The sequence below is a fragment of the Mobula hypostoma genome, chromosome 2, assembly GCF_963921235.1.
Source record: "Mobula hypostoma chromosome 2, sMobHyp1.1, whole genome shotgun sequence".
In the NCBI taxonomy this organism is placed as follows: Eukaryota; Metazoa; Chordata; class Chondrichthyes; order Myliobatiformes; family Myliobatidae; genus Mobula; species Mobula hypostoma.
The window spans coordinates 87,374,039-87,400,642 of record NC_086098.1 but is presented as its reverse complement, the minus strand read 5'-3'; the positions used below and the strand labels follow the sequence as shown (position 1 = coordinate 87,400,642).

Genomic DNA, 26,604 nt, shown 5'->3' with positions numbered 1-26,604 from the left:
CTGTTACATACTAGCCCATCAATATACCATTTTAAATGTAATTTAGTTGCTGGTTCATGCGTCCTTAGTAATGTGGATTTCTCTATTTTTCTGTAAAACTTTCAAAATAAAAGATGCTAGACCATGTTTTTCTCCCCCAAAAACAATGTGTAAAAAATGTTTGTCGCTTTCACTTTAAACATTCACAACTACCATGGGCTTTAAGGTCAAACACAAGTGGAAATACAGAACAGGTATAATCTTTAAATTTACAACTGATACAATATTTCAAATCTTTAAAATTACTGTAAAGTTATATCCTATTGTTGACTACAAACTGCACAATATATATGTTGTTCCTTTTTAGCAATACCATTTCTCTTTTTTGTTCTAGGCTGCCGTACTGCTCCAAATGACCTAGTTTTCATTTTGGATGGTTCCTTCAGTGTAGGACCGGATAATTTTGAAATAGTCAAAAACTGGATTATTAATATATCTAGCAGTTTTGAAATAGGGACAGCCTTTACACAAGTTGGTGTTGTGCAATATAGTGACGATCCTTTGCTAGAAATCCCATTGGAAGAACATGGGTCCAATGAAGACTTAATGGAAGCAATGGCAGCCATCTCATATAGGGGTGGAAACACTAGAACAGGAAAAGCCATAACATTTGGAGTTAATAATGTGTTTGCTACCTCGACTAGGGCTGCTGATGCAGTTACTAAAGTGGCAATTGTACTAACGGATGGAAAATCTCAGGATGATGTGAAAGAGTCAGCAGAGGAAGCAAGGAAAAGGAAAATTATATTATTTGCAATTGGAGTTGGTCAGGAAATAGAAGATGCCGAGCTTCAAGCAATTGCTAATAAGCCATCATCTACCTATGTGTTCTATGTAGAGGACTACTCTGGTATCTCCAGAATTAGAGAAATAATGAAACAGAAACTATGTGAAGGTAAGAAACACATTATTACAAACTTACTTAAACACTTTAGTTTACAAAATGTTCAGTCATTATATTTTAAAATATAGTAATGCTCATTGATTACTGTGAAGAAACACGAAGATGAAAATATATGCACTATATTACGTTAGATTGATCATGCTTCAGTTGCCACAGTGATAATATGTTCATCAAAATATTATGTAATCTGTATGGCCTATTGTTCCAGTTAAGACCAAATAGGGCTGAATCAGCTTTAAAATCACAGGCATACATCGTGAAATTTGTTGTATTTATGCCAGCAGTACAATGCAATACATAATAACAGAGAAAGAATGAATTACAGTAAATGTATATATTAAATAGTTAAATTAAATAAGTAGTGCAAAAACAGAAATAAAGAAGGAGTGAGGTAGTGTTCATGGGTTCAATGTCCATTCAGAAATTGGATGCAGAGGGGAAGAAGCTGTTCGTGAATTGTTGAGAGTGTGCCTTCCGGCTTCTGTATTTCTTTCCTGATGGTAGCAATGAGAACAAGGCATGACCTGGGTGATGAGGGTCCTTAATGATGGATACTGCCTTTTTCAGGCATCATTCCTTGAAGATGTCCTTGATACCAAGGAGGCTAGTGCCCGTGATAGAGTTGATTAAGTTTACGACTCTCTGCAGTTTATTTCGATCCTGTGCAGTAGTCACCCCCTCAATACCAGATAGTGATGCAGCCAGTTAGTGTGCTCTACACAGTACATCTGTAGAAATTTGTTGTATCTTTGGTAACATACTGTGCCAAATTTCCTCAAACTCCTAATGAAATATAGTCACTGTTGTGCCTTCTTTGTAGCAGCGATAATTTGGGTCCAGATAGATTCTCAGAGATATTGACACCCAGGGATTTGAAGTTGCTCACTCTTTCCATTTTTGATCCCTCTATGAGGACTGGTGTGTGTTCCCTCATCTTACCCTTTCTGGAGTGCAAAATCAGTTCGTTGGTCTTACTGACATTGAGTGTAAGGTCGTTGCTGTGACACCACTCAACTGGCTGATATACCTCACTGTCGTCTGAAATTCTGCCAACCATAATTGTATCGTCAGCAAATTTATAGATGGCATTTGAGCTGAGGCCAGCCACACAGTCGTAAGTATAGAGAGAGAGAAGAACAGTGGACTTAAAAAATACCACGCTTCAGCAACTTGGTGGGGTATGTGCAGGTGATAGGATTCTAGTGCACCTACTGCATTTGTCCTTCTTGGTGATAGGTTTGCAATATGGCAAAGATTAGTGGATGCCAGAAGATTAGGAAATTTTAAAAAATCTGTAAACGAGGGGAAGATGAAATTCAAGTTAGCCAGTAATTTAGAAGTAGATTCCTAAAGGCTTTTTTAGATTCTTAAAGGGAAGGAAAGAGGTTAGCATGGACATTGGACCATTCGAAAATGATGTTGGGAAAGTAGTAATGGGGAACAGAGAAATGGTGGATGAGCTAAATAAGTACTTTCTATCATCATCCACAGTGGGAGACACCAGTTACGTGCTAGAAATTCAGCAGTGTAAAGGAGCAGAGGTGAGTGTAATGGCCATTACTAAGCAAAAGGTGCTGGGGAAGCTGACAGGTCTGAAGCTGGATAAATCACCTAGTCCAGATGGACTACACCCCAAAATTCTGAAAAAAGTAGCTGAAAAGGTTGTGGAGGCATAAGTAATGATCTTTCATGAATCACTGGAATCAGAGAGGGTCCCAGAGGACTAGAAAATCGCAAATGTGCCACCCCTGTATAAAAGAAAGGGAAATAAAGGACAGGAAATTTTGGGTCAGTTAGCCAGACCTCAGTCATTGGTAAGATGTTAGAGTTCATTGTTCAAGATGAAATTCAGAATACTTGCAAGTATTCTGTTAATAAGTTTGGTTAAGGTGAGATTTTAGATTAGATTATGAGGACACTCAGTCTTCGTTTATTGTCATTTAGAAGTGCATGCATTAAAAAATGATACACTGTTCCTTCAGAGAGATAGCACAGAAACACAGGACAAACCAAGACTAAAACTGACAAAACCACGTAATTATAGCATATAGTTACAACAGTGCGAAGCAATACAGTAATTTGATAAAGAGCAGACCATGGGCACGGTTAAAAAAAAGTCTCGAGTCCCGATAGCCCCATCATCTCACGCAGACGGTAGAAGGCAGAAACTCTCCCTGCCATGAACTCCAAGCGCCACAAACTTGCTGATGCATTGGAAGCACCCGACCGCAGCCGACTCTGAGTCCATCCGAAAACTTCGAGCCTCCAAGCAGCCCTCCGACACCAATCACCATCTCTGCCGAGCGCTTCAACCTCGCCCCGGCCGCCAAGCAACAAGCAAAGCCGAGGACTCGGGGCCTTCCCCTCCGGAGACTCTGGATCACACAGTAGCAGCTGCGGCAAAGTAGGGCATTTCAGAAGTTTCATAGATGTTCCTCTGTGCTCTCACGTCTGTCTCCATCAAATCAGGATTGTGCACGGCACCCTACTTGACAGATAACAGATATCATTCACCGGAGTGGCCGCGCAAGCTGCGTCACGTCGCCATCTTCTCCTCCCGCCTGACTCTTTGTTAGAATTCTTTGAGCAGATAACACACAAGTTAGACAAAGGAAAGTAAGCAGATGTTATTTTACTTGGATTTTCAGAAGGCTTTTGATAAGGTACAAGGCAGCAAAACAAGGCAAGAACCTGTGGTGTTAGAGGCAAAGTTCAAGTATAGTGAAATCGTAGTGGTGATAAAAGGGTTCCTTTTCAAAATGGCAGTTGGTAACAAGTGGAATTCTTAGGGGTCAGTATTGGAACCATAATATTTCACTTTACGCGTTAATGATTTCAATGAAGAAACTGATTACATTGTGGCTCAGTTTGCAGATGGTACCAAGATAGATGGAAGAGCGAGTAGTGTCATGGATGCAGGGAATCTGCAGAAGGACTTGAATGGGTTAGAAGAGTGGGTAAAGAAATGGCAGGTGGAATACTGCTTAAGGGAAGATTATAAACTCTGGTATGGATTTTCTAAATGGGGAGAGAATTCAAAGGCCAGAGTTGAAAAGGGACAGTTTAGAATGAGAATCAGGTTTATTACAACATTCTTATATGATCATAAGACAAAGGAGCAGAAGTTGGCCATTTGGCCCATCAAGTCTGCTCCGCCATTTTATCATGCGCTGATCCATTCTCCCATTTAGTCCCACTCCCCCACCTTCTCACCATAACCTTTGATGCCCTGGCTACTCAGATACCTATCAATCTCTGCCTTAAATACACCCAATGTCTTGGCCTCCGCTGCTGCCCGTGGCAACAAATTCCATAGATTCACCACCCTCTGACTAAAAAAATTTCTTCGTATTTCTGTTCTGAATGGGTGCCCTTCAATCCTTAAGTCATGCCCTCTCGTACTAGACTCCCCCATCGTGGGAAACAACTTTGCCACATCCACTCTGTCCACATTCAACATTCAAAATGTTTCTATGAGGTCTCCCCTCATTCTTCTAAACTCCAAGGAATACAGTCCAAGAGCAGACAAGTGTTCCTCATATGTTAACCCTCTCATTTCTGGAATCATTCTAGTGAATCTTCTCTGTACCCTCTCCAACGTCAGCACATCCTTTCTTAAGTAAGGAGACCAAAACTGCCCACAGTACTCCAAGTGAAGTCTCACCAGCGCCTTATAGAGCCTCAACATCATATCCCTGCTTCTATACTCTATTCCTCTAGAAATGAATGCCAATATTGTATTCGCCTTCTTCACTACCGACTCAACCTGGAGGTTAACCTTAAGGGTATCCTGTACGAGGACTCCCAAATCCAGTTGCATCTCAGAACTTTGAATTCTTTCCCCATTTAAATAATAGTCTGCCCGTTTATTTCTTCTGCCAAAGTGCATAACCATACACTTTCCAACATTGTATTTCATTTGCCACTTCTTTGCCCATTCTTCCAATCTATCCAAGTCTCTCTGCAGACTCTCTGTTTCTCAGCACTACCGGCCCCTCCACCTATCGTCGTATCGTCAGCAAACTTAGCCACAAAGCCATCTATTCCATAATCCAAATCGTTGATGTACAATGTAAAAAGAAGCGGCCTCAACACGGACCCCTGTGGAACATCACTGGTAACCGGCAGCCAACCAGAATAGGATTCCTTTATTCCCACTCTCTGTTTCCTGCCAATCAGCCAACGCTCTATCCACGTATGCAACTTTCCTGTAATTCCATGGGCTCTTATCTTGTTAAGTAGCCTCATGTGTGGCACCTTGTCAAAGGCCTTTTGAAAATCCAAATATACAACATCCGCTGCATCTCCCTTGTCTAGCCTACTGGTAATTTCCTCAAAAAATTGTAATAGGTTTGTCAGGCAAGATTTTCCTCTAAGGAATCCATGCTGAGTTCTGCCTATCTTGTCATATGCTTCCAGGTACTCTGTAACCTCATCCTTGACAATCGACTCCAACAACTTCCCAACCACGGATGTCAAGCTATTAGGTCTATAATTTCCTTTTTGCTTCCTTGCCCCCTTCTTAAATAGCAGAGTGACATTTGCAATCTTCCAGTCCTCCGGAACCATGCCAGAATCTATCAACTTTTGAAAGATCATCGCTAATGCCTCCGCAATCTCCACAGCTACTTCCTTCAGAACATGCGGGTGCATTCCATCTGGTCCGGGAGATTTATCTACCTTTAGACTATTCAGCTTCCTGAGTACTTTCTCTGTCGTAATTGTGACTGCGCACACTTCTCTTCCCTGCCACCCTTGAGTGTCCGGTATACTGCTGATGTCTTCCTCAGTGAAGACTGATGCAAAATACTCGTTCAGTTCCTCTGCCATCTCCTTATCTCCCGTTACAATTTCTCCAGCATCATTTTCTATCGGTCCTATATCTACTCTCACCTGTCTTTTACTCTTTATATTCTTGAAAAAGCTTTTAGTATCCTCTTTGATATTATTTGCTAGCTTCCTTTCATAGTTAATCTTTCCCCTCTTAATGACCTTCTTAGTTTCCTTTTGTAAGGTTTTAAAAACTTCCCAATCCTCTGTCTTCCCACTAATTTTTGCTTCCTTGTATGCCCTCTCCTTTGCTTTAACTTTGGCTTTGACTTCTCTTGTCAACCACGGTTGCATCCTTTTTCCAATTCGAAAATTTCTTCTTTTTTGGAATATACCTGTCTTGCACCTTCCTCACTTCTCGCATAAACTTCAGCCACTGCTGCTCTGCCGTCTTTCCTGCCAGTGTCCCTTTCCAGTCAGCTTTGGCCAGTTCCTCTTTCATGCCGCTGTAATTTCCTTTATTCCACTGAAATACCGACACATCAGATGTCAGCTTTTTCAAATTTCAAAGTGAACTCAATCATGTTATAATCACTGCCTCCTAAGGGTTCCTTCACCTCCGGTTCATTACACAATACCCAGTCCAGTACAGCCGATCCCCTAGTGGGCTCTACAACAAGCTGTTCTAAAAAGCCATCTCGCAGACACTCTACAAATTCTCTCTCTTGAGATCCAGTGCTGACCTGATTTTCCCAATCCACTCGCATGTTAAAATCCCCCACAGCTATCATAATACTGCCCTTCTGACAAGCCTTTTCTATTTCCTGTTGTAATTTGTAGTCCACATCACTGCAGCTGTTTGGAGGCCTATAAATAACTGCCATCAGCGTCCTTTTACCCCTGCGATTTCTTACTCAACCCATAAAGATTCTGCACCTTCCGATCCTATATCACCTCTTTCTAATGATATAATATCATTTCTTACCAATAAAGCCACGCCTCCCCCTCTGCCTACCTTCCTATCCTTCTGATACACTGTGTATCCTTGGACGTTCAGCTCCCAGAGACATGCATCCTTTAGCCAGGTCTCAGTGATAGCCACAATATCATACCTGCCAATCTGTAGCTGTACAACAAGAATATCCACCTTATTCCTTATGCTGCGTGCATTTAAGTATAACACCTTAAGACCAGTATTTGGTACTTTTCGCTTTGATTTCACTGCAACTTTATTGCACTGCAGCTCATCCCAATGGCTACAAATTTGCCCCATCACCTGCCTATCTTTCCTGACATCTTTACTGCTCACTATCTTAGATTTCTTTCTGTTTTCCCCTTCCTCTGCTCTGTCATTCCGGTTCCCATCCCCCTGCCAAATTAGTTTAAACCCTCCCTCACAGCTCTATTAAACTTTCCCACCAGGATATTGGTCCCCTTCGGGTTCAGGTGTAACCTGTCCTTTTTGAACAGGTCATACTTCCCCCAGAAGAGATCCCAATTGTCCAAGAATCTGAAGCCCTGCCCCCTGCACCAGTCTCTCAGCCACGCATTCATCTGCCTGATCCTACTATTCTTGCCCTCGCTAGCACGTGGCACAGGTAGCAATCCTGAGATTACTACCCTGGAGGTGCTGCTTCTGAGCTTCCTTCCTAACTCCTGGAAATCTCTCTTCAGGACCTCTTCCTTTTTCCTATCTATGTCATTGGTACCAACATGTACCAAGACAACTGGCTGCTCACCCTCCTCCTTCAGAATATTCAGGACCCGATCCGAGACATCCCGTACCCTGGCACCTGGGAGGCAACGCACCATGCGGGTATCTCTATCAGGCTCACAGAATCTCCTGTCCGTTCCCCTGACTATGGAATCCCCTATGACTACCGCATTCCTCGTCTCCCTCCTTCTCTCCTGCACAACAGCGCCAGGCTCAGTGTCAGAGACCCGGTCACTGTGGGTGTACCCTGTCAGGTCATCCCCCTCAACAGCATCCAGAACAAGATATTTGTTGCTGAGGGGGACAGCCACAGGTGTGCTCTCCACTATCCGGGCATTTCCCTTCCCTCTCTTGACAGTGACCCAGTTTTCTGACCCCTGTAGCCTAGGGATGACTACCTCCCTGTAGCTCCTGTCTATCACCTCTTCACTTTCCCTGATAAGCAGTAGGTCATCAAGCTGCAGCTCCAGATCCCTAACACGGTCTCTGAGGAGCTGCATCTCGGTGCACCTGGCGCAGATGTGGCCATCAGGGAGGCTGGAGGTCTCCCAGGATTCCCACATCTGACACCCTGAACAAAGCACTAGCCCTGCAGGCATGGTATCTAATTCTACAGGAATGATATTTGTTTTGCAGCAACAATTACTGTCAATTACAAATTAATTAAATATTACATAAAGAAAGGAATAATGAGGTGGCGAAACTTGATTATGGAGGGGAAGAAGCAGTTTCTGAATCATTGAGTGTGGGTCTTCAGGCTTCTGTACCACCTTGTTGGTGGTAATAATGAGAAGAGGGAATGTTCTGAATGGTGAAGATCTTTAAAGTGGCCTTCTTAAGGAACTGCCTTCTTGAAAAGATCCTCGATGGTAGGGAGGGTTGCACCCAGGATAGAGTTGGCTGAGTCGCAACAAATTAGTCTTAGTCCATAGGTCTGCAGTGGGCATAACATAGCAGACAGTATGAAATATGAAATTGGTCATTCTCCTCTAACGTCTCTCATGTTTTTTGTTTCTTGCACGTTCTTTGTAAACTCTAAAGACTATCGTGCATGAAAATTCTAGATCAGCAGTTTCTGAAAACTCAAGCCACCCTCTCTGGCACCAACAATGATTCCACAATCCAAGTAATTTATCACATTTCTTCCCTGTTCTGATGTTTGGTCTGAACAACAACTGAACTTCTTGACCATGTCTGCATGTTTTTATGCATTAAGTTGTTGCCACATAATTGGCTGATTAAATAGTTGTATTCATGAGCAGTTGTGCAGATGTACCTAATAAAGTGGCCACTGAGTGTATATGTACAAACCCAGCAAGCAACTTGGAAGACAAAGAGTTTTTAGATGCTAGGGGTGCCAAAGCTACCGTTAGATTGGTTTTTCATTTTCTTTTTGAGAATGTAGCATCCAAGTAGCAGCTGGAAAGCTCTGCAGCATGATGTGCATTAATACCAAAAGACATTGACAATCTGCATGAAAGTCTTTCAGTTAAATCTAACATAGTAGGGATTTGGGGGTAGACTTTGGTAATGGATGAAAGGTTGCCTGAAGTGCAGACAAGTACACCTTTTTTGTTATTTCCAGTTGAATTTCTAAGCATCTACTACATACTAGCAGTGTTACCATTACTCTTTCTAACATACATCAACCAATTATGATTAAAACCTAATGCAAATGTACTAAGTTTCCGAGGAATCAGGGTATACAAAATGAGTGGAGCAACGTGTGTAAATAAATAGAATATCAAATTTATGGTGCACAATTATGCCATTCAGCCCATTGTATATTATTGTGTACATAATCTCCAAACTACTTCTGCTTCTTCTGTTCAAGTACATAGGTATGCAGGTTATAGTTTCTATTATATTAAGTATATCAAGGTGGATTGCCTTATCAGATGAAAATAATATGCAAACCTAGTAATCAATTTGGAAAACAAATGCCCTTCCTATGCGTTACAGTCAGTGGCCAGTTTATTAAGTACCTTGTGTGGCTGTTGAGCATATGTTCGTGGTCTTCTGCTGCTGCAGCCCATTCACTTCAAGGTTCCACATGTTGCGCATTTAGACATGTTCTTCTGGCCACCACTGTTGCAATGTGTGGATATTTGAGTTACTCTTGCCTTCCAGTCAGCTTGAGCCAGTTTGGCCATTCTCCTCTGACTTCTTTTATTAACAAGATATTTTTTGCCCATCGAACTGACGCTCACTTGATCTATTTTTTGCTCTGTTCTTTATAATCTCTAGAGACTGTAGTGCATGAAAATCACAGGAGATCGGCAGTTTCTGAGGTACAGTACTCAAACCACCCGAATGGCACCAACACTCATTCCATGGTCAGAGTCACTTAGATCATGTTTCTTCCCCATTCTGTCATTTGGTCTGAACAAGAACTGAATTTCTTGACCATGTCTGCATGCTTTTATGCATTGAGTTGCTGCCACATGATTGGCTGATTAGATATTTGCATTAATGAGCAGGTGCAAAGGAATCACAATTCTATCTCCTGTGATCACAATTCCATCTCCTTTACCATAGCATTGGAGAGGGATAGGAACAGATAAGTTAGGAAACTGTTTAATTAGAGTAAGGGGAAATATGAAGCTATCAGGCAGGAACTTGGAAGCATAAATTAGGAACAGATGTTCTCAGGGAAATGTATGGAAGAAATGTGGCAAATGTTCAGGGGATATTTGTGTGGAGATCTGCATAGGTACGTTCCAATGAGACAGGGAAAGGATGGTAGGATACAGGAAGCGTGGTGTACAAATACTGTGGTAAATCTAGTCAGGAAGAAAAGAAAAGATTATGAAAGGATCAAAAAACAAGGTAATAATAGAGGACTTAGAAGATTATAAGGCTAGCAGGAAGGAGCTTAAGATTGAAATTAGGAGAGCCAGAAAGGGGCCATGAGAAAGCCTTGGTGAGCAAGATTAAAGAAAACCGCAAGGCATTCTACAAGAATGTGAAGAACAAGAGGATAAGACATGAGAGAATAGGACCAATCGAGTATGACAATGGAAAAGTGTGTATGGAACCGGAGGAGATAGCAGAGGTACTTAATGAATACTTTGCTTCAGTATTCACTACGAAAAAGGGTATTGGTGATTGTAGGGATGATTTACAGTGCATTGAAAAGCTTGAGCATGTAGACATTAAGAAAGAGGATGTGTTGGAACTTTTGGAAAGTATCAAGTTGGATAAGTCACCGGGACCGGACAAGATGTACCCCAGGCTACTGTGGGAGGCGAGGGAGGAGATTGCTGAACCTCTGGCAATGATCTTTGCATCATCAATGGGGACGGGAGAGGTTCTAGATGTTGTTCCCTTATTCAAGAAAGGGAGTAGAGATAGCCCAGGAAATTATAGACCAGTGAGTCTTATTTCAGTGGTTTGTAAGTTGGTGGAAAAGATCCTGAGAGGCAGGACTTATGAACATTTGAAGAGGCATAATATGTTTAGGAATAGTCAGAATGGCTTTGAGAAAAGCAGGTCATGCGTTACGAGCCTGATTGAATATTTTGAGGATGTGACTAAACACATTGATGAAGGAAGAGCAGTAGATGTAGTGTATATGGATTTCAGCACAGCATTTGATAAGTTACCCCATGCAGGCTTATTGAGAAAGTAAGGAGGCATGGGATCCAAGGGGACCTTGCTTTGTGGATCCAGAATTGGCTTGCTCACAGAAGGCAAAGAGTGGTTGTAGACGGGGCATATTCTGCATGGAGGTCGGTCACCAGTGGTATGCCTCAGGGATCTGTTGTGGGACCCCTTCACTTCGTGATGTTTATAAATGACCTGGATGAGGAAGTGGAGGGATGGGTTAGTAAATTTGCTGATGACACAAAGGTTGGGGGTGTTGTTGATAGTGTGGAAGGCTGTCAGAGGTTACAGCGGGGCATCGATAGGATGCAAAACTGGGCTAAGAAGTGGCAGATGGAGTTCAATCCAGATAAGTGCGAGGTGGTTTATTTTGGTAGGTCAAATATGATGGCAGAATATAGTTTTAATAGTAAGACTCTTGGCAGTGTGGAGGATCAGAGGGATCTTGGGGTCCGAGTCTATAGGACACTCAAAGCTGCTGCGCAGGTTGACTCTGTATTTAAGAAGGCATAGGTGGATTGGCCTTCATCAGAGGAATTGAGTTTAAGAGCCGAGAGTTAATGTTACAGCTATAGGACCCTGGTCAGACCCCACTTGGAGTACTGTGCTCAGTTCTGGTCACCTCACTACAGGAAGGATATGGAAAGTCTAGAAAGGGTGCCGAGGAGATTTACAAGGACGTTGCCTGGATTGGGGAGCATGCCATATGAGAGTAGGTTGAATGAGCTCAGCTTTTTCTCCTTGGCATGGCGGAGGATGAGAGGTGACCTGATAGAGGTGTATAAGATGATGAGAGGGATTGATCGTGTGGATAGTCAGAGGCTTTTTCCAAGGGCTGAAATGGCTAGCATGAGAGGGCAGAGTTTTAAGGTGCTCGGAAGCAGGTACAGAGCGGATGTCAGGGGTAACTTTTTTTACACAGAGAGTGGTGAGTGCGTGGAATGGGCTGCCAGTGATGGTGGTGGAGGCAGATACAATAGGGTCTTTTAAGAGACTCCTTGATAGGTACATGGAGCTTAGAAAAATAGAGGGCTATGGTTAACCCTAGGTAATTTCAAAAGTAAGTACATGTTCAGCACAGCGTTGTGGGCTGAAGGGCCTGTATTGTGCTGTAGGTTTTCTATGTTTCCATGAATGCCTATGAAAGTGACCATTAAGTGTATCTTGTAACAATAAATGGTTAAACATTTTGAATGAAATCCATTAAATAAACTTCATCCGAGCAAAATTAGAAAGGAAAGTATAGGTTTAATAGTAAAATATTTTATATTGATCCACACTTCCTTATATTTTCATGTCATGTCAAGAGTACAGCATTTTGTTAGGATTGGTACCTAAATGGTTAAATGGCCATATATTTGAAATTGAGAACCCTTGAACTCTTGCAGTTAACTTTGGTTAAATTTCATTTGAAAACAATGTCAAATTAAACAGCTTCTGTTTAAGGTTTTAACCTAGTAACTATCAAGAAATGCTACATTTTGATGTAAAATTCTTCTGCCACTTTCTTTAGATACTTCAAAGTAGCTGGTGAACACAGCAGGCCAGGCAGCATCTCTAGGAAGAGGCGCAGTCGACGTTTCAGGCCGAGACCCTTAGATGCTGCGTTCACCAGCAATTTTGATGTGTGTTGCTTCAATTTCCAGCATCTGCAGAATTCCTGTTGTTTGCGTTTCTTTAGATACTTCCCATTTCCCTGTTTATGGTGTATTTGTGAACGTTAGGAGTAAAATTTATGCTGTCCTTTCCAGAAACAGTGTGTCCTACAAGAATACCAGTGGCATCACGAGATGAAAAAGGATTTGATATCCTTGTTGGATTAGATATTAGTAAGAAGGCCAGTGGAATTCAAGGCTCATATCATGGCAAAAAAGCTTACAGGGTTACAGCACTGACTGATTTAACAGAAAGAACGAGGTATTCATTGTCAGAATATATTTATAGGAAAATAATTTCCTCTTCAAAGAACTTTGCTTAAGATTACTATGATGTATTATTTTCTCATTTTAAAAAACAATGATTTTAATTCCAGCGATATCTTTCCTGATGGTCTTCCTCCTTCCTATGTCTTCGTGTCTACGTTACGATTCACGAGGCCTGCAACAAAAGAAAAATGGGATTTATGGAGAATCTTAGCTTTAGATGGCACAATTCAAACAGCTGTCACACTGAATGGCGGAGACAACACCGTAATTTTTTATACAACAGAAGTGGTGAATGATACACAGTCTGTGACCTTCACATCTGCACTTATAAAGGTAGAAATATTTTATTATTTGTGGGCCATTTGTACACTTGAATGGAATTATCATTTATTACAAATTCTGTTTTTTAGAATTTTATTGTAGGTAACCTATTCCAAAAGATAAACAGAAACTATTTGTGTACTGATATATGGAAGGCCATTAACAACTAGTAACAATGTTCAATGGTTATCCACCATGGGCCATCATGAGCAATAGCCTCCGTAGTATCCAGGTCACTGTCAAGGGGTGGTGCCTTGGAAAGGCAGCATCCATCATTAAGGACCTCCACCACCCAGGACATGCCCTCTTCTCATTGCTACCATCAGGAAGGAGATACAGAAGCCTGAAGGCACACAGTCAACAATTCAGGATCAGCTTCCTTCCTTCTGCCATCCAATTTCTGAATGGACATTGAACCCATGAACACTACCTCACTACTTTTTAACTTCCTATTTTTTGCATTAATTATTTCATTTAACTATTTTAAGTAGTTTTTAGAATGTTTTGGTTTTGGATAAAAGTTAAGAGGCTATGATGTTCAACTTAGGAATGTTGTGTCAGCCAATCAGAATGGCTGAATCAGGAGAAAGTTCAAGAGAGTGGGATGGAGAGAGATTTGTGACAGACAGTGTGGTTCATGGTTTTGTTTGGGGGGGGAGTTGCGGAAAGGACAGGAGGGAAGATGGCTGAGGATGTTGTGGGAAGGAGCATCCCTGATGCACAAAGTGCTTTGTGCAAATGAATGGCTCCAAGGAGGAAGGGCCATTACTCCCCATGACAGTGCCCGTTTGTTCAAGATGGATTTCGAGCAACGTTTGGAATCTGATATGTGTTTTCACGCAGACTGTGGGTCTAGTGCATAAGTAAAAAGACAGCTTCAAAATGAGCTCCAACTTTAAGTGCAGATTTGGACTGGGTTAACTGTAATGGGTCCTTTTATCTCTTTTTCTTTTTCCTAATTGTTCAATAAAGCTGATTTTGTAAATATATTTTCTTTATAATTTTATGCGGTGTACAAGTTGTTATTTCTTGCCAACTGACAATTGTGTATGGGCAGTATTTATGCCACATTTGCTCAAATCGAGGTTGATTGGAATGTCTGTTTTGTTGAACCCCAAATCATACCAACCCTAGATGCCCTACTGTTTATGAAAGGTGATCTTCTGACCACTGAGTCCCATGACTTTTAGCGGGGCCAGCAATGAGCCAAGTTTCCATATGAGTCCAGTGAGGGGGCTATCGTCCAGCGATTCGTTGAATGCTGTGTAATTGCTGTTAAGAATTGATTAAGCGGTTTGCGTGTTTAAATTTGTGTTTAAACTAGTGTCGGGGGAAGTGACTATTATGGATGCTGCAGGGATTAAGATTTGGTGGGATTCAAAGATATTATTCACAAGTAATTACTTGTGTTTTGAGCAGGGTAGATGTTCAAACTCTCAATGAACTTTTATTCAGAGTGCTGAGTTCTGTAAAAGTTTTGGGGAAAGTTATGCTGATTGAATGGCATTTTGATCACTCGGCTGGTAAGGATACCGTGTTAGTCCAGACTAGCAGTGACGTGACTGAAGTCGTACTGCCTGATAGGCTGGGAGACCCTGGTGAGGCGGGGCAATGGCAGTCCATATTTTTAGAAAGTGGTGCATGTAGCTGAGGGTGAAGACTTTAGAGACAAGTTATTCTCATTTCTGCAAAGTGAAGGAAAAGAATTGCCTGTTGTGAAAGGGCTAATGGGTCCTTCAGCAGTTGATTTAAATTCTGAGCTGGTTATGAATATAACATAACTGGTTGATAAATGCAGAAGTGTATCTGCAGAGACCTAAAGTTATAGTGTTCCCTGGGGTCAAGCCCACACCTGATGGGGAAGAAGAATGTGAGGCTTGGTTTGAGCAGACATCTGTTACTGGATGAATAGCAGTGCTCAGATAATATAAAACGCAGATTGGTAGAGAGTTTAAAAGGTCTGGTGGCTGATGTAGTAAGATTCCTAAAGGTAAAAAATTCATTAGCCACATCAGCTAATTACCTGCAAGCTCTAGAAGATGCTTTTGACACTGCTGAACGTGCAGCTGATCTGATGATGAAGTTTAGGCACACATTCCAGGAGAAGAAGAGTTGTCTGTCTACATTTTCAGGTTGGAGAAATTGCTGCATTGTTTGTGCCACAAAGGGGGCATTCAACTGTCTGAGAGAAATTGCTTAAGGATGCCATGTTAAGGGCATACTGTCACATGACATGATTGCTCTACATATTTGAATGACCTGCAAGATGCATCCTCCTCCATCTTTTACCGAATTACACAGAGAAAGGGAAAACATGATTGAAAAGTGGGGCATTTCCAAAAGCTGAGTAATGTATTCAGTGGTAGCCTCTGTTGCTAAAGTGGCCCCTGATGCCATGGAGATAGAGCTTTTGAGAAATAAGGTGGAAAACCTTAGAGCTGAGCTAATTCGATGGATGTCTGCTAATGTTTCAGCTAAACGTGATGTGTCTGTTGGAAACCTGACCCACCTGTAAGAGTCTCTTGACTAGAGAGGCAACAAATATTTTCTGTTACAACTATGGAGAAGATGGACATTTCAAATGAGACTGTGAGGGACAGGAAATCTTCAAAAAGTAAGTCAGCAGTTAATCAAACAGAGAAGAAAAGAGGCAAAACTATGGAGGAACCCATTAAAGGAATGGGTTGGTGTTTCAGAGAGGATACGTTCCAATCAATATGTAAAGGGAAATACTGAAGTGCAAAACACTATTCCTGAAGGTCTAGTGGGACCAAGCTCTGATGTATTCATATGGTTGAAGGTGCTTATGCTGAAGCCATACTTGACATAGGTTCTCAAGTCACTTTGATTTATAGATCCTTATCCAACCAGTATTTGATGCACTTACCATTGGCACCACTCAGTGCCCTTGAGATTCAGGTGCTTAGTACTGATGAGTACTAAGTATGATGACCACACATACACATATGTGGTCATGTGTGTACACTGTGTTGAGGCAGCAGCATGTTAGTGTAGCTCCAAGTGTTCGTTTATCTTAATGTTGTTAAGCGTGTTTCTTTCATTTGTTTTTGTACTGGCTGGTAATACTGCAAAGTAACAATGGACATTAATCTGTTTAAGAACATTTTCACCATCCTTCTGGCTCTTGAGATTTTTTATTCTATCTAGTGCTTTGACTACAGTAGAGGAGACAAAATTGTATACATGAGGGAGTAGCTATTAGCAGCCGGGAAGCAACCCAGCAAAAGCTCAATATTCCAGACGAGCTGAGGCAGCAATACCGAAGTTACAGATCAGGTAAAAAGTAGATGCAGCAAGAGCCAGAGATATAAACCATATCTTCTGTCTATCAATATGGGGAACATAAGATCGCTAGCAAATAAAATGGAGGAACTAGCTGTACTCACGAGGACACAGAACAAATATCGGGAATGCATGTTATGTGTTTCACCGAGACATGGTTACCGGAGCAAATCCCAGATTCCGACGCTACTGTGAATGGGCTTTCAACGATACGATACAGTGCAGTAAGAGGAAGGGAGGTGGGCTCGCTGTGCTTGTGGAATCCCAGTCACATTTCCGTGAAAGAACGAATCTGCAGTCCAGACATTGGACTGCTTACTGTGAGTTTCCCTCCGTTTTATCTACCGTGTGAGTTAAGCCACACCATATTGCTTGTTGTCTACATTCTGCTTTCCCAAAGCAATTCCGATGCTGCATGTCACGTCATATACTCTACCATCACGAGAGTCCAGATTCAACACCCCGATGCGTTCATTGCAGTATTTGGAAATTTCAACCACGTTTCTCTCTCAACAACCCTACCCACCTTCGATCAGTTTGTCAAGTGTCATACAAGAGAAAATAAAAATTGGATCTTTTGTATGCAAATGTTAAAGATGCATACAACTCCACAGCTCTCCCCCCACTTGGAAGATCAGAGCACAGCCTGGTTCTCCTCATGTATAAGCCCAAAGTACAACAGCAGCTATCTGCCACCAAGATAGTAAAGAAATTGTCTCAAGAGGCTATTGAGGCCTCCTTGAAGGGTTGCTTTGAGGTTACTGACTGGAATGTGCTTTGTGAACCATATAGGAAGGACATTAATGGACTTACTGATTGCATCACTGGCTGCATCAACTTCTGTATTGACACAGTAACACCATCAAGGACTATTCACTGCTTCCCTAACAACAAACCATGGGTCACCAGTGATCTAAAGGCTCTTCTCAACCACAAAAAGAGAGCTTTTAGATCAGGAGACAGGGAGGAATTGAAACATGTGCAGAGGGAGCTAACAGAGAAGACTGAGGTGGCTAAAGAGGAATACAGGAGAGAGCTGGAGAACAAGTTTGGGCAAAGTAGCACACGGGAGGTGTAGAGAGGCATGAAGAACATCACTGGTTTCAATCAGCCTAGCTGCAGAGCAGCCTCGAAATGCAGCCATAAATGGGCTAAGAAGTTAAACCAATTCTTCAATTGGTCTGACAATTATCATTCTGTTCACAGCCCCCTCAGCTCACCCCTCAGTCACCCAATGCTCCCTCAACATCAATGCCTCCCCTCCTCCCTCCTCCACCCTCCAGTTCAACACGTGGATAAACAACACAGACTACCACTATCTACATCTCCTTCTTGCCCTGCACCTACTATCCACACCTCCACATACCAACTGCTATCGTCCCAATCTCTACCTCCCCCAACCCCCATCTTTCACCAACTCCCCACTCATCGTGGACTCACCTTCACTACTGAGCAGGTGAGAAAAGTTCTGGGGAAACTCAGACACAGCAAAGCATTGGGAACAGATGGTGTGAACCCCAAGGTCCTGAAGGAGTGTGCTGAGCAGCTGTGTGGAGTTCTCCAGTGCATTTTCAGTCTGAATCTCAGCCTGGAAAGCGTCCCAACTGTGTGGAAAACATCATGCGTAGTCCCAATACTTAAGAAGGGCCAACCAAAAGTCTTGACTGACTTCTTTCCAGCGGCCTTGACCTCGCACATCATGAAGACTCTATAGAGGCTGGTCCTGGCTCACCTCCGACCCCTGGTCAGATCAGCCCTCAGTCTCCTGCATTTTGCCTAACTGGGGCACATTGGAATCAACAATGCTGTCATCTACCTGCTGAACAGAGCCTACTCCCATTTGTATAACTGGGCAGCACTGTGAGGATCATGTTTTTTGATTTCTTAAGTGCCTTCAACACCATACAGCCCTCATTGCTGGAGGAAAAGCTCTGTTCAATGCAGGTTGGCAATTCCATTGTATCTTAGAAAATGGACTACCTGACTGGCAGATGACAGTATGTGCGGCTTCAGAGCTGTGTGTCAGACATGGCTATAAACAGCACTGGGGCCCCCACAGGAGACTGTATTGGCTCCCTTCCTGTTTACCCTGTATACCTCAGACTCTAGATACAACATTGAGTCACATCATCTGCAGGAATTCCCTGATGACTCAGCAATAGTTGGGTGTGTAAAGAGAGGCCAGAGGGATGAATACAGAGCCCTGGTGGAGGACATTGCCAAATGGAGCAAGCTGATATATCTGCAGCTCAGCATCAGTAAGACAAAGGAGGTAGTGATAGACTTTAAGAAGACTAAACCTGCAATGCTCTCCATTACTATTTATAGTGAGGACTTACAAGTACCTGGGGATGCACCTGGATGACAGACTTGAGTGAAGCACCTACACAGAAGCTGCGTACAAGAAGGGCCAGAGTCACCTCTACTTCCTTAGGAGACTGAGGTCCTTTGGAGTATGTAGGTCTGTCCTTCACATGTTCTACCAGTATGTTGTTGCCAGTATAATCTTCTATGTGGAGATGTGCAGGGGCAATGACATCAACATGGGTGATGCCAACAGGCTCAATAAACAGATTAGAAAGGCGTCAAACTGGACACACTGGAGATTGTGGTAGAACAAAGGACCTTGTGGAAAATCCTGGCAATTCTGGACAATGTTTCCTACCCTCTGTTTGCCACCTTGGCTTAACAGGGGAGCACTTTTAGTAATAGACTTAGATAACTGCACTACTCCAAAGAATGCTATATGAGGTCTTTCTTACCCTTGGCATTTGGCTATATAATGAGTCAACCTATAGCCGGGGAAGTAATAACACCCTCTGTAAGACAGTTTAAGGTAGCTTATTTTTATTCTTTCTTACTCTTCTAATATTTGTATATCTGTGCACTTATAATGTTACTGTGACGGTGTGATTTCCTTTAGGATCAAAAAAAGTATCTATCTGTCCATCTATCTATCATACGATGGTTACTTGTCATTGAAACTAGAGTTTTGGAAACAGTTGTTGGAGTAACTGAGACTATTGACAAACCAATGTTGGTCTGCCTGGATCCAGATGAAAAGGGTGGAGCTTCCATTCTTGTAGGAACAAATACTTCCATTGTGAGAAGGCTCATGGGAGCAGGCAGGGAGAGAAATGGAGAGAACTTTTTGAAAACCTTGTCCATTCGCCCTCTGTTCAGAGCTGCTTTTGAGAAGGTGCAATTTCCTCCTAAGCAGAATGATGAGCAGAAACAAAGAACTCTAAGCTATGCCCAGTCTAAACCTGTCATGTTACGTCCTGGAGGAGTAGCTAGAGTGACTGGAACTCCCAAATTTGCTGGAATGCCCAACGCCTCAACCATCCAGGTGGATGCTCCTGATGATCCGGAAGAAGAGTTACGCTTACCTACAAAAGTGCTGGTGAGACCTGAAATGCAGAAATATTTGGCTCTCTATGCAAACAGGATGACTGTAATTATCAGGAACACCCTAGGGAGAGAGGTTACCCTCAGATACGGGGTGCCAACTGCCTCTCTTTTTCTGTGATGATAGTATCTAGTTTTCCTGGGGAAACAGAAGAGAAACAGTCTCCTGGATCGAGGAAGGCGACATCAAAGTTATGCAACTTTTATGACTCATTGATGCCCAAGGAATGGAAAAGGAGATTATCTGAGAAGATGTTTGAACACAAAGATGTCTTTTCTACTGACGAGTCTGATGTTGATTTCTTCAAGAGTACTTGCTGCACTATTAGAGCGATCAAGGACACCCTTTCCAAAAGAGGTCTCAGTGGTTAGCACCAGCGGAGGTTGAAGATGTTCAGCAGCACCTGATCAAACTGAGGGAAGCTAAGTTCAGTCAAGGAGAAGGGGGACATGAATCACTGGAGGATATGACTAATAGATGGGGGAGTCACCCTCTAGTAATCAGTAAGGGTTACAAGGAGTGGTTGAGGCTGGAGAAGCTGAAGATGAGATAAGGAGGTCTCAGAGAGTCAGGAAACCTCTAGCTAGGCTGGCAGGGGATGCACTTGGGAAACAAAGCATTATGTCCATTCGCAAGGTGAAATTTGCTACTTACATTTACAAATGGATTGGGGGTGCTGACATCACAAAATTCATCTGAATACTGTGTTATTAATAAGCTCCAAAGTCATGAGAATGTGACTATTTTTGGTGGTGGGAGAGTGCAGTGCCTTGGTTAAGATTTTTCTACTATGCTGTATGTATTTCATTGTAACAGTTCTGTGAAAACATTGTGTTCTGCCTTTAGAATGTTCTGGTTTTGGCTAAAAATAAGTGGCTATGATGTTCAACTTAGGAATGGTGTGTCAGCCAATCAGGATGGTGGAATCAGGAGAAAGTTCAAGAATGCAGGTGGCGAGAGATTTGTGATAGTGTGGATTGCAATTTATTTTTGGGGAGAGCTGCAGAAAGGACGAGGGAAGATTGCTGAGGTAGCATGGGAAGGAGCGCTGCTGTTGCACAAGACAACAAGATGAGCTCCAACTTTATGAACATATTTGCATTGAGTTAACTGTAATAGGCCTTTTTATATTTTTCCTTTTTATTTTCCTACTAACTGTTCGATAAGGCTGAAATTTGTATATATACTCTCTTCATAATTTTCTACCATGTATGATTTGTTATTTCTTGCCGACTGACAATTGTGTATAGGCAGTATTAATGCAGCATTTACTCAAAACGGGGTTTCTTTAATTGGAACATCATGACATTCCTGTTTGGTTGAACCCCAAATCACATTGACCCCAGACGCCTATTGTTTATGAAAGGTGGCCTTCTCACCGCTGAGTCCCAAGGCTGTTAACAGGGCCGGCAATGAACCAAGTTTCCACATGAGCCCGGTGAGGGGGGCTTCATAAGCTTGAACCTCACTATTGCATTTGGGGAATTTGTATTCAGATAATTAAGTTTGTAATTTATAATAAAAGTTACTTTCAATTATGTTAACTTACACAAGCAATAAGGAAAGGGAAGTTAGGTTATAAAAGTAAACTGGCATAAAATATAAAAATAGCAAGTAAAAGTACAAAAATAGAAAGTAAAAGTACAAAAATAGAAAGTAAAAGTCATTATTGACTAGAACATGTATGTGCATTCTGATGAAAGGGTTTCCATCTGAAACCATAGCTCTATTGTTCTTTAATAGAAATATTTGTACTCCAAGCTCTGGATCAGTAGCCGATTCATTTAACCACTTAACTACCTTTATGACATAACTGAAATACTGCTTTAAGATCACCAACAATTAACAGTGCCTCTCTTCCACCTTTGTCTTAACTTCCTATCCTACCTAAATGTCATGGAGTCTTCAGTATTTCAATCCAATTTATGTTGCCCTGCAGTCATACCTCTGTATCAATTGTAAATCAGGGGAAATCCCTATAGACCAAAATTATACACAATACTGTGTGGGGGGGCATAATCTCAACCAATGCCCCATATAATGATAGAAAGGTACCTTTGCTCCTGTACAGAAGTCCTGTCATAATAAATATCAACATGGATTTGCCTTTCCAAGTATCTATTGACTTTCAGTGACTAATAAGCAATTATGTGAAGAAAAAAAGGATGACAGGAGTGAAGGTAGGACTGATTAAAGATAAAGGTGGGAAGATGTGCCTGGAGGCTGTGGAAGTGAGCGAGGTCCTCAATGAATACTTCTCTTAAGTATTCACCAATGAGAGGGAACTTGATGATGGTGAGGACAATATGAGTGAGGTTGATGTTCTGGAGCATGTTGATATTAAGGGAGAGGAGGTGTTGGAGTTGTTAAAATACATTAGGACAGATAAGTCCCCGGGGTCTGACGGAATATTCCCCAGGCTGCTCCACGAGGCGAGAGAAGAGATTGCTGAGCCTCTGGCTAGGATCTTAATGTCCTCGTTGTCCACAGGAATGGTACCGGAGGATTGGAGGGAGGCGAATGTTGTCCCCTAGTTCAAAAGAGGTAGTAGTGATAGTCCAGGTAATTATAGAACAGTGAGCCTTATGTCTGTGGTGAGAAAGCTGTTGGAAAAGATTCTGAGAGATAGGATCTATAGGCATTTAGAGAATCATGGTCTGATCAGGGACAGTCAGCATGGCTTTGTGAAGGGCAGATCATGTCTAACAAGCTTGATAGAGTTCTTTGAGGAGGTGACCAGGCATATAGATGAGGGTAGTGCAGTGGATGTGATCTACATGGATTTTAGTAAGGCATTTGACAAGTTTCCACATGGTAGGCTTATTCAGAAAGTTAGAAGGCATGGGATCCAGGCAAGTTTGGCCAGGTGGATTCAGAATTGGCTTGCCTGCAGAAGGCAGAAGGTGATGGTGGAGGGAGTACATTCAGATTGGAGGATTGTGACTAGTGGTGTCCCACAAGGATCTGTTCTGGGACCGCTACTTTTCGTGATTTTTATTAATGACCTGGATGTGGGGGTAGAAGGGTGGGTTGGCAAGTTTGCAGACGACACAAAGGTTGGTGGTGTTGTAGATAGTGTAGAGGATTGTCAAAGATTGCAGAGAGACATTGATAGGATGCAGGAGTGGGCTGAGAAGTGGCAGATGGAGTTCAACCCAGAGAAGTGTGAGGTGGTACACTTTGGAAGGACAAACTCCAAGGCAGAGTACAAAGTAAATGGCAGGATACTTGGCAGTGTGGAGGAGCAGAGGGATCTCGGGGTACATGTCCACAGATCCCTGAAAGTTGCCTCACAAGTGGATAGGGTAGTTAAGAAAGTTTATGGGGTGTTAGCTTTCATAAGTCAAGGGATAGAGTTTAAGAGTCGCGATGTAATGATGCAGCTCTATAACTCTGGTTAGGCCACACTTGGAGTAATGTGTCCAGTTCTGGTCACCTCACTATAGGAAGGATGTGGAAGCATTGGAAAGGGTACAGAGGAGATTTACCAGGATGCTGCCTGGTTTAGAAAGTATGTATTATGATCAGAGATTAAGGGAGCTAGGGCTTTACTCTTTGAAGAGAAGGAGAATGAGAGGAGACATGATAGAGGTGTACAAGATAGTAAGAGGAATAGATAGAGTGGATAGCCAGCACCTCTTCCCCAGGGCAACACTGCTCAATACAAGGGGACATGGCTTTAAGGTAAGGGGTGGGAAGTTCAAGGGGGATATTAGAGGAAGGTTTTTTACTCAGAGAATGATTGGTGCGTGGAATGCACTGCCTGAGTCAGTGGTGGAGGCAGATACACTAGTGAAGTTTAAGAGACTACTAGACAGGTATATGGAGGAATTTAAGGTTGAGGCTTATATGGGAGGCAGGGTTTGAGAGTCGGCACAACATTGTGGGCCGAAGGGCCTGTACTGTGCTGTACTATTGTATGTTCTATGTTCTATGTTTTAAGATGCTAAAGTCCCTTTGAACTTGAACATTTCCAAATCTTTCATCATTTAAAAATTGTTTTTACTACCACATGGGTTATCTCAGATATTTCCACATTGTATTCCATTAATCACATTATTGCCCATTCACTGAGCTTAAAACTTTTTTGAAACTTCGTCACCACTCATGGTCCACTGTCCTCTCCTATCAGATTTATTTTTCTTCAGTCCTTTCTTTCTTCCACCTATCTCCTCCCAGCCTTTCATATCACCCCCCTCCACCACCCACCCATGTTCCCCTTCACCTGGCCTCATCTATCACCTGTCAGCTTGTACTACTTGCACACTGCCCACCTTCTACTTTTAGCTTCTGCCTCCTTCCTTTCCAGTCCTGGTTGGCCCAAAATGCAACTGTTTATAGATGATGTCAGACTTGGTGAGTTCTTCCAGCATTATGTATGTGTTGTTCATGTTCCCTCTGTTTTCATGCTATCAATATACTTGGAAATTTATGTTTGTTCTCCTCAACTAATTTATGGATATACACTCAGTGGCCACTTTATTAGGTACACCTGTACACCTACTTGTTAATGCAAATATCTAATCAGCCAATCCTGTGTCAGCAACTCAGAACATAAAAGCATGCAGACATAGTCAAAGGATTCTGTTGTTAATCAGACCTAATGTCAGAATGGGGAAGAAATGTGATCTGAGTGACTTTGACCATAGAATAATTGTTCATGCCAAATGGAGTGATTTGAGTATCTCAGAAACTGCTGATCGGTCTTAGATTTTCATGCACAATGGTGTCTAGAGTTTACACAGTATGGTGCAAAAACCAAAAAATATCCAGTGAGCGGCAGTTCTGAGGGTGTAAACACCTTTTTAACGGGTGAAGTCAGAGGAGAATGGCCAGTCTAGTTCAAGCTGACAGAAAAACAACACTAGCTCAAATAGCCATGCATTATATCCGTGGTGTGCAGAACAGCATCTCTGAATGTACAGCCCATTGAAACTTGAACTAGAAGGGCTACAGTAGCAGGAGACCATAAACATACACTCAGTGGCCACATTATTAGTTACAGGATGTACCCAATAAAGTGATGTCTAAGTGTTGATTGTGAATAGTTGCGCCAAACAGGTATCCTACTACTCACAGTCTAAAAAGGACCTACTTATTCCTACTCATTACTTCTAGTATCCACACTCGTGTATCACCCTGAAATTCATGTACTCTAACTTCTCTGCTGCTCTGATGTCAGTTGGTTTTAGGAGTACATACAAAAAGTGATGTTAGGTATAGATCATAATGGGAAAGACATGATAGATGAGTAAAGAGACTCTTGACTGGGATAAGGAAACTGAGTTCAGTAAAGTTCATGGAAAATTAAGTTAGGGACGTTTGGAAGTAGTTAATAGATGGGTAAAAGCAAACCACAGAAGTGTAGTGTGGAGTTAGTGTCAGGATGTAAAATTATGCTGAGGGTTGCTTGGAATAAAATAATATAGAATAATGGGATGAAGGGTAAGCTATAGTGTAATTAAAAAGAATTGAATGCAGCAAGTTGGTAGATAATAGAAAAAGAAGCAGCTATTATAGGAGACTCACTGAGAAGCTCACGGGATATAGATGATGAGATCAAGAGAGAAGTGTTTACAGTCGGCCCTCCGTATCCACGGGGGTTTGGTTCCGGGACTCCCCGCAGATGCTCAAGTCCCATATATAAAATGGCGTAGTATTTGCATATAACCTATGCACATCCTCCCATATACAAACATTTGTACTTTAAATCATCTCTAGATTACTTATAATACCTAATACAATGTAAATGCTATGTAAATAGTTGTATACTGTATTGTTTAGGGAATAATGACAAGAAAAAAGTCTGTACATGTTCAGTACAAACACAACCATCGTAGCTCTTCTGGGAACGCTGATGCTGCCTCGGCATCAGCCGATGCCGATTCTCCCGTGATCTTTAAGTTCTTGAGGCTGTAGCGCTTTACATAACTAGCCAGCCATCCCTTACTAGCCTTAAACTCCTTCCTCTCGCTCACAACGCAAGTAGCAAATGAACGAGACACAAGGCGAACAATGCTCAAACAACGAGTGCTGGAGAGAGAACTTCCGAGTTTTTTTTTGATCCCGATCCATGGTTCGTTGAATCTGAGGATGTGGAACCCACGGATACGGAGGGCCGACTGTATTTAATTTCAGAATGTATTAATGACGCAAAATTGAAAGAATTTATAATCAGAAATGAGATGAAGTGTGAACTGTGCATATCTGTCCAGAATATAATGGAAGAAGAGTATGAAACAGAAAACAATTATGAGTATTCATTTTGAAATTTGGATCATATAGTGGGAAACGAAATACTTCAATTCCAGAGTTTATGGATAGTATCTGTAATGGGAAGACATCTGTTTATTATTTAGCTATCTGCTAGTAAGAACAAAACTTTATTTTTAGTTCAGCATTGAGAGGAAAGGGGCATTATATTAATACATGCATTTTGAACATTGCATATAGTAGAAATGAGACAGAAGAAATAGGGGAGAAAAGAAAAACGTTTTAGTTAGATTTTCAATCAGTTTATTGACTGATTTTATTTTTGTAATGTGGCCATTTGGGTGCAGATTGCAACATGAGAGCAAAGTAGATTTATAGCACTTATTTTTACTGTGCTGTT

The 26,604-nt window shown here is 42.0% G+C and overlaps 1 protein-coding gene across 1 annotated transcript in view; it reads left to right on the top strand.

The window, feature by feature from the left end:
* The window catches only part of col21a1 (collagen, type XXI, alpha 1), a 213,423-nt gene that overhangs the window by 16,775 nt on the left and 170,044 nt on the right, over positions 1-26,604 (top strand). The window contains exons 3-5 of the mRNA XM_063068745.1: positions 374-934; positions 12,785-12,950; positions 13,066-13,291. Of these exons, the coding sequence (XP_062924815.1) occupies positions 374-934; positions 12,785-12,950; positions 13,066-13,291 (953 nt within the window). The remainder of the gene's footprint in view (positions 1-373; positions 935-12,784; positions 12,951-13,065; positions 13,292-26,604) is intronic.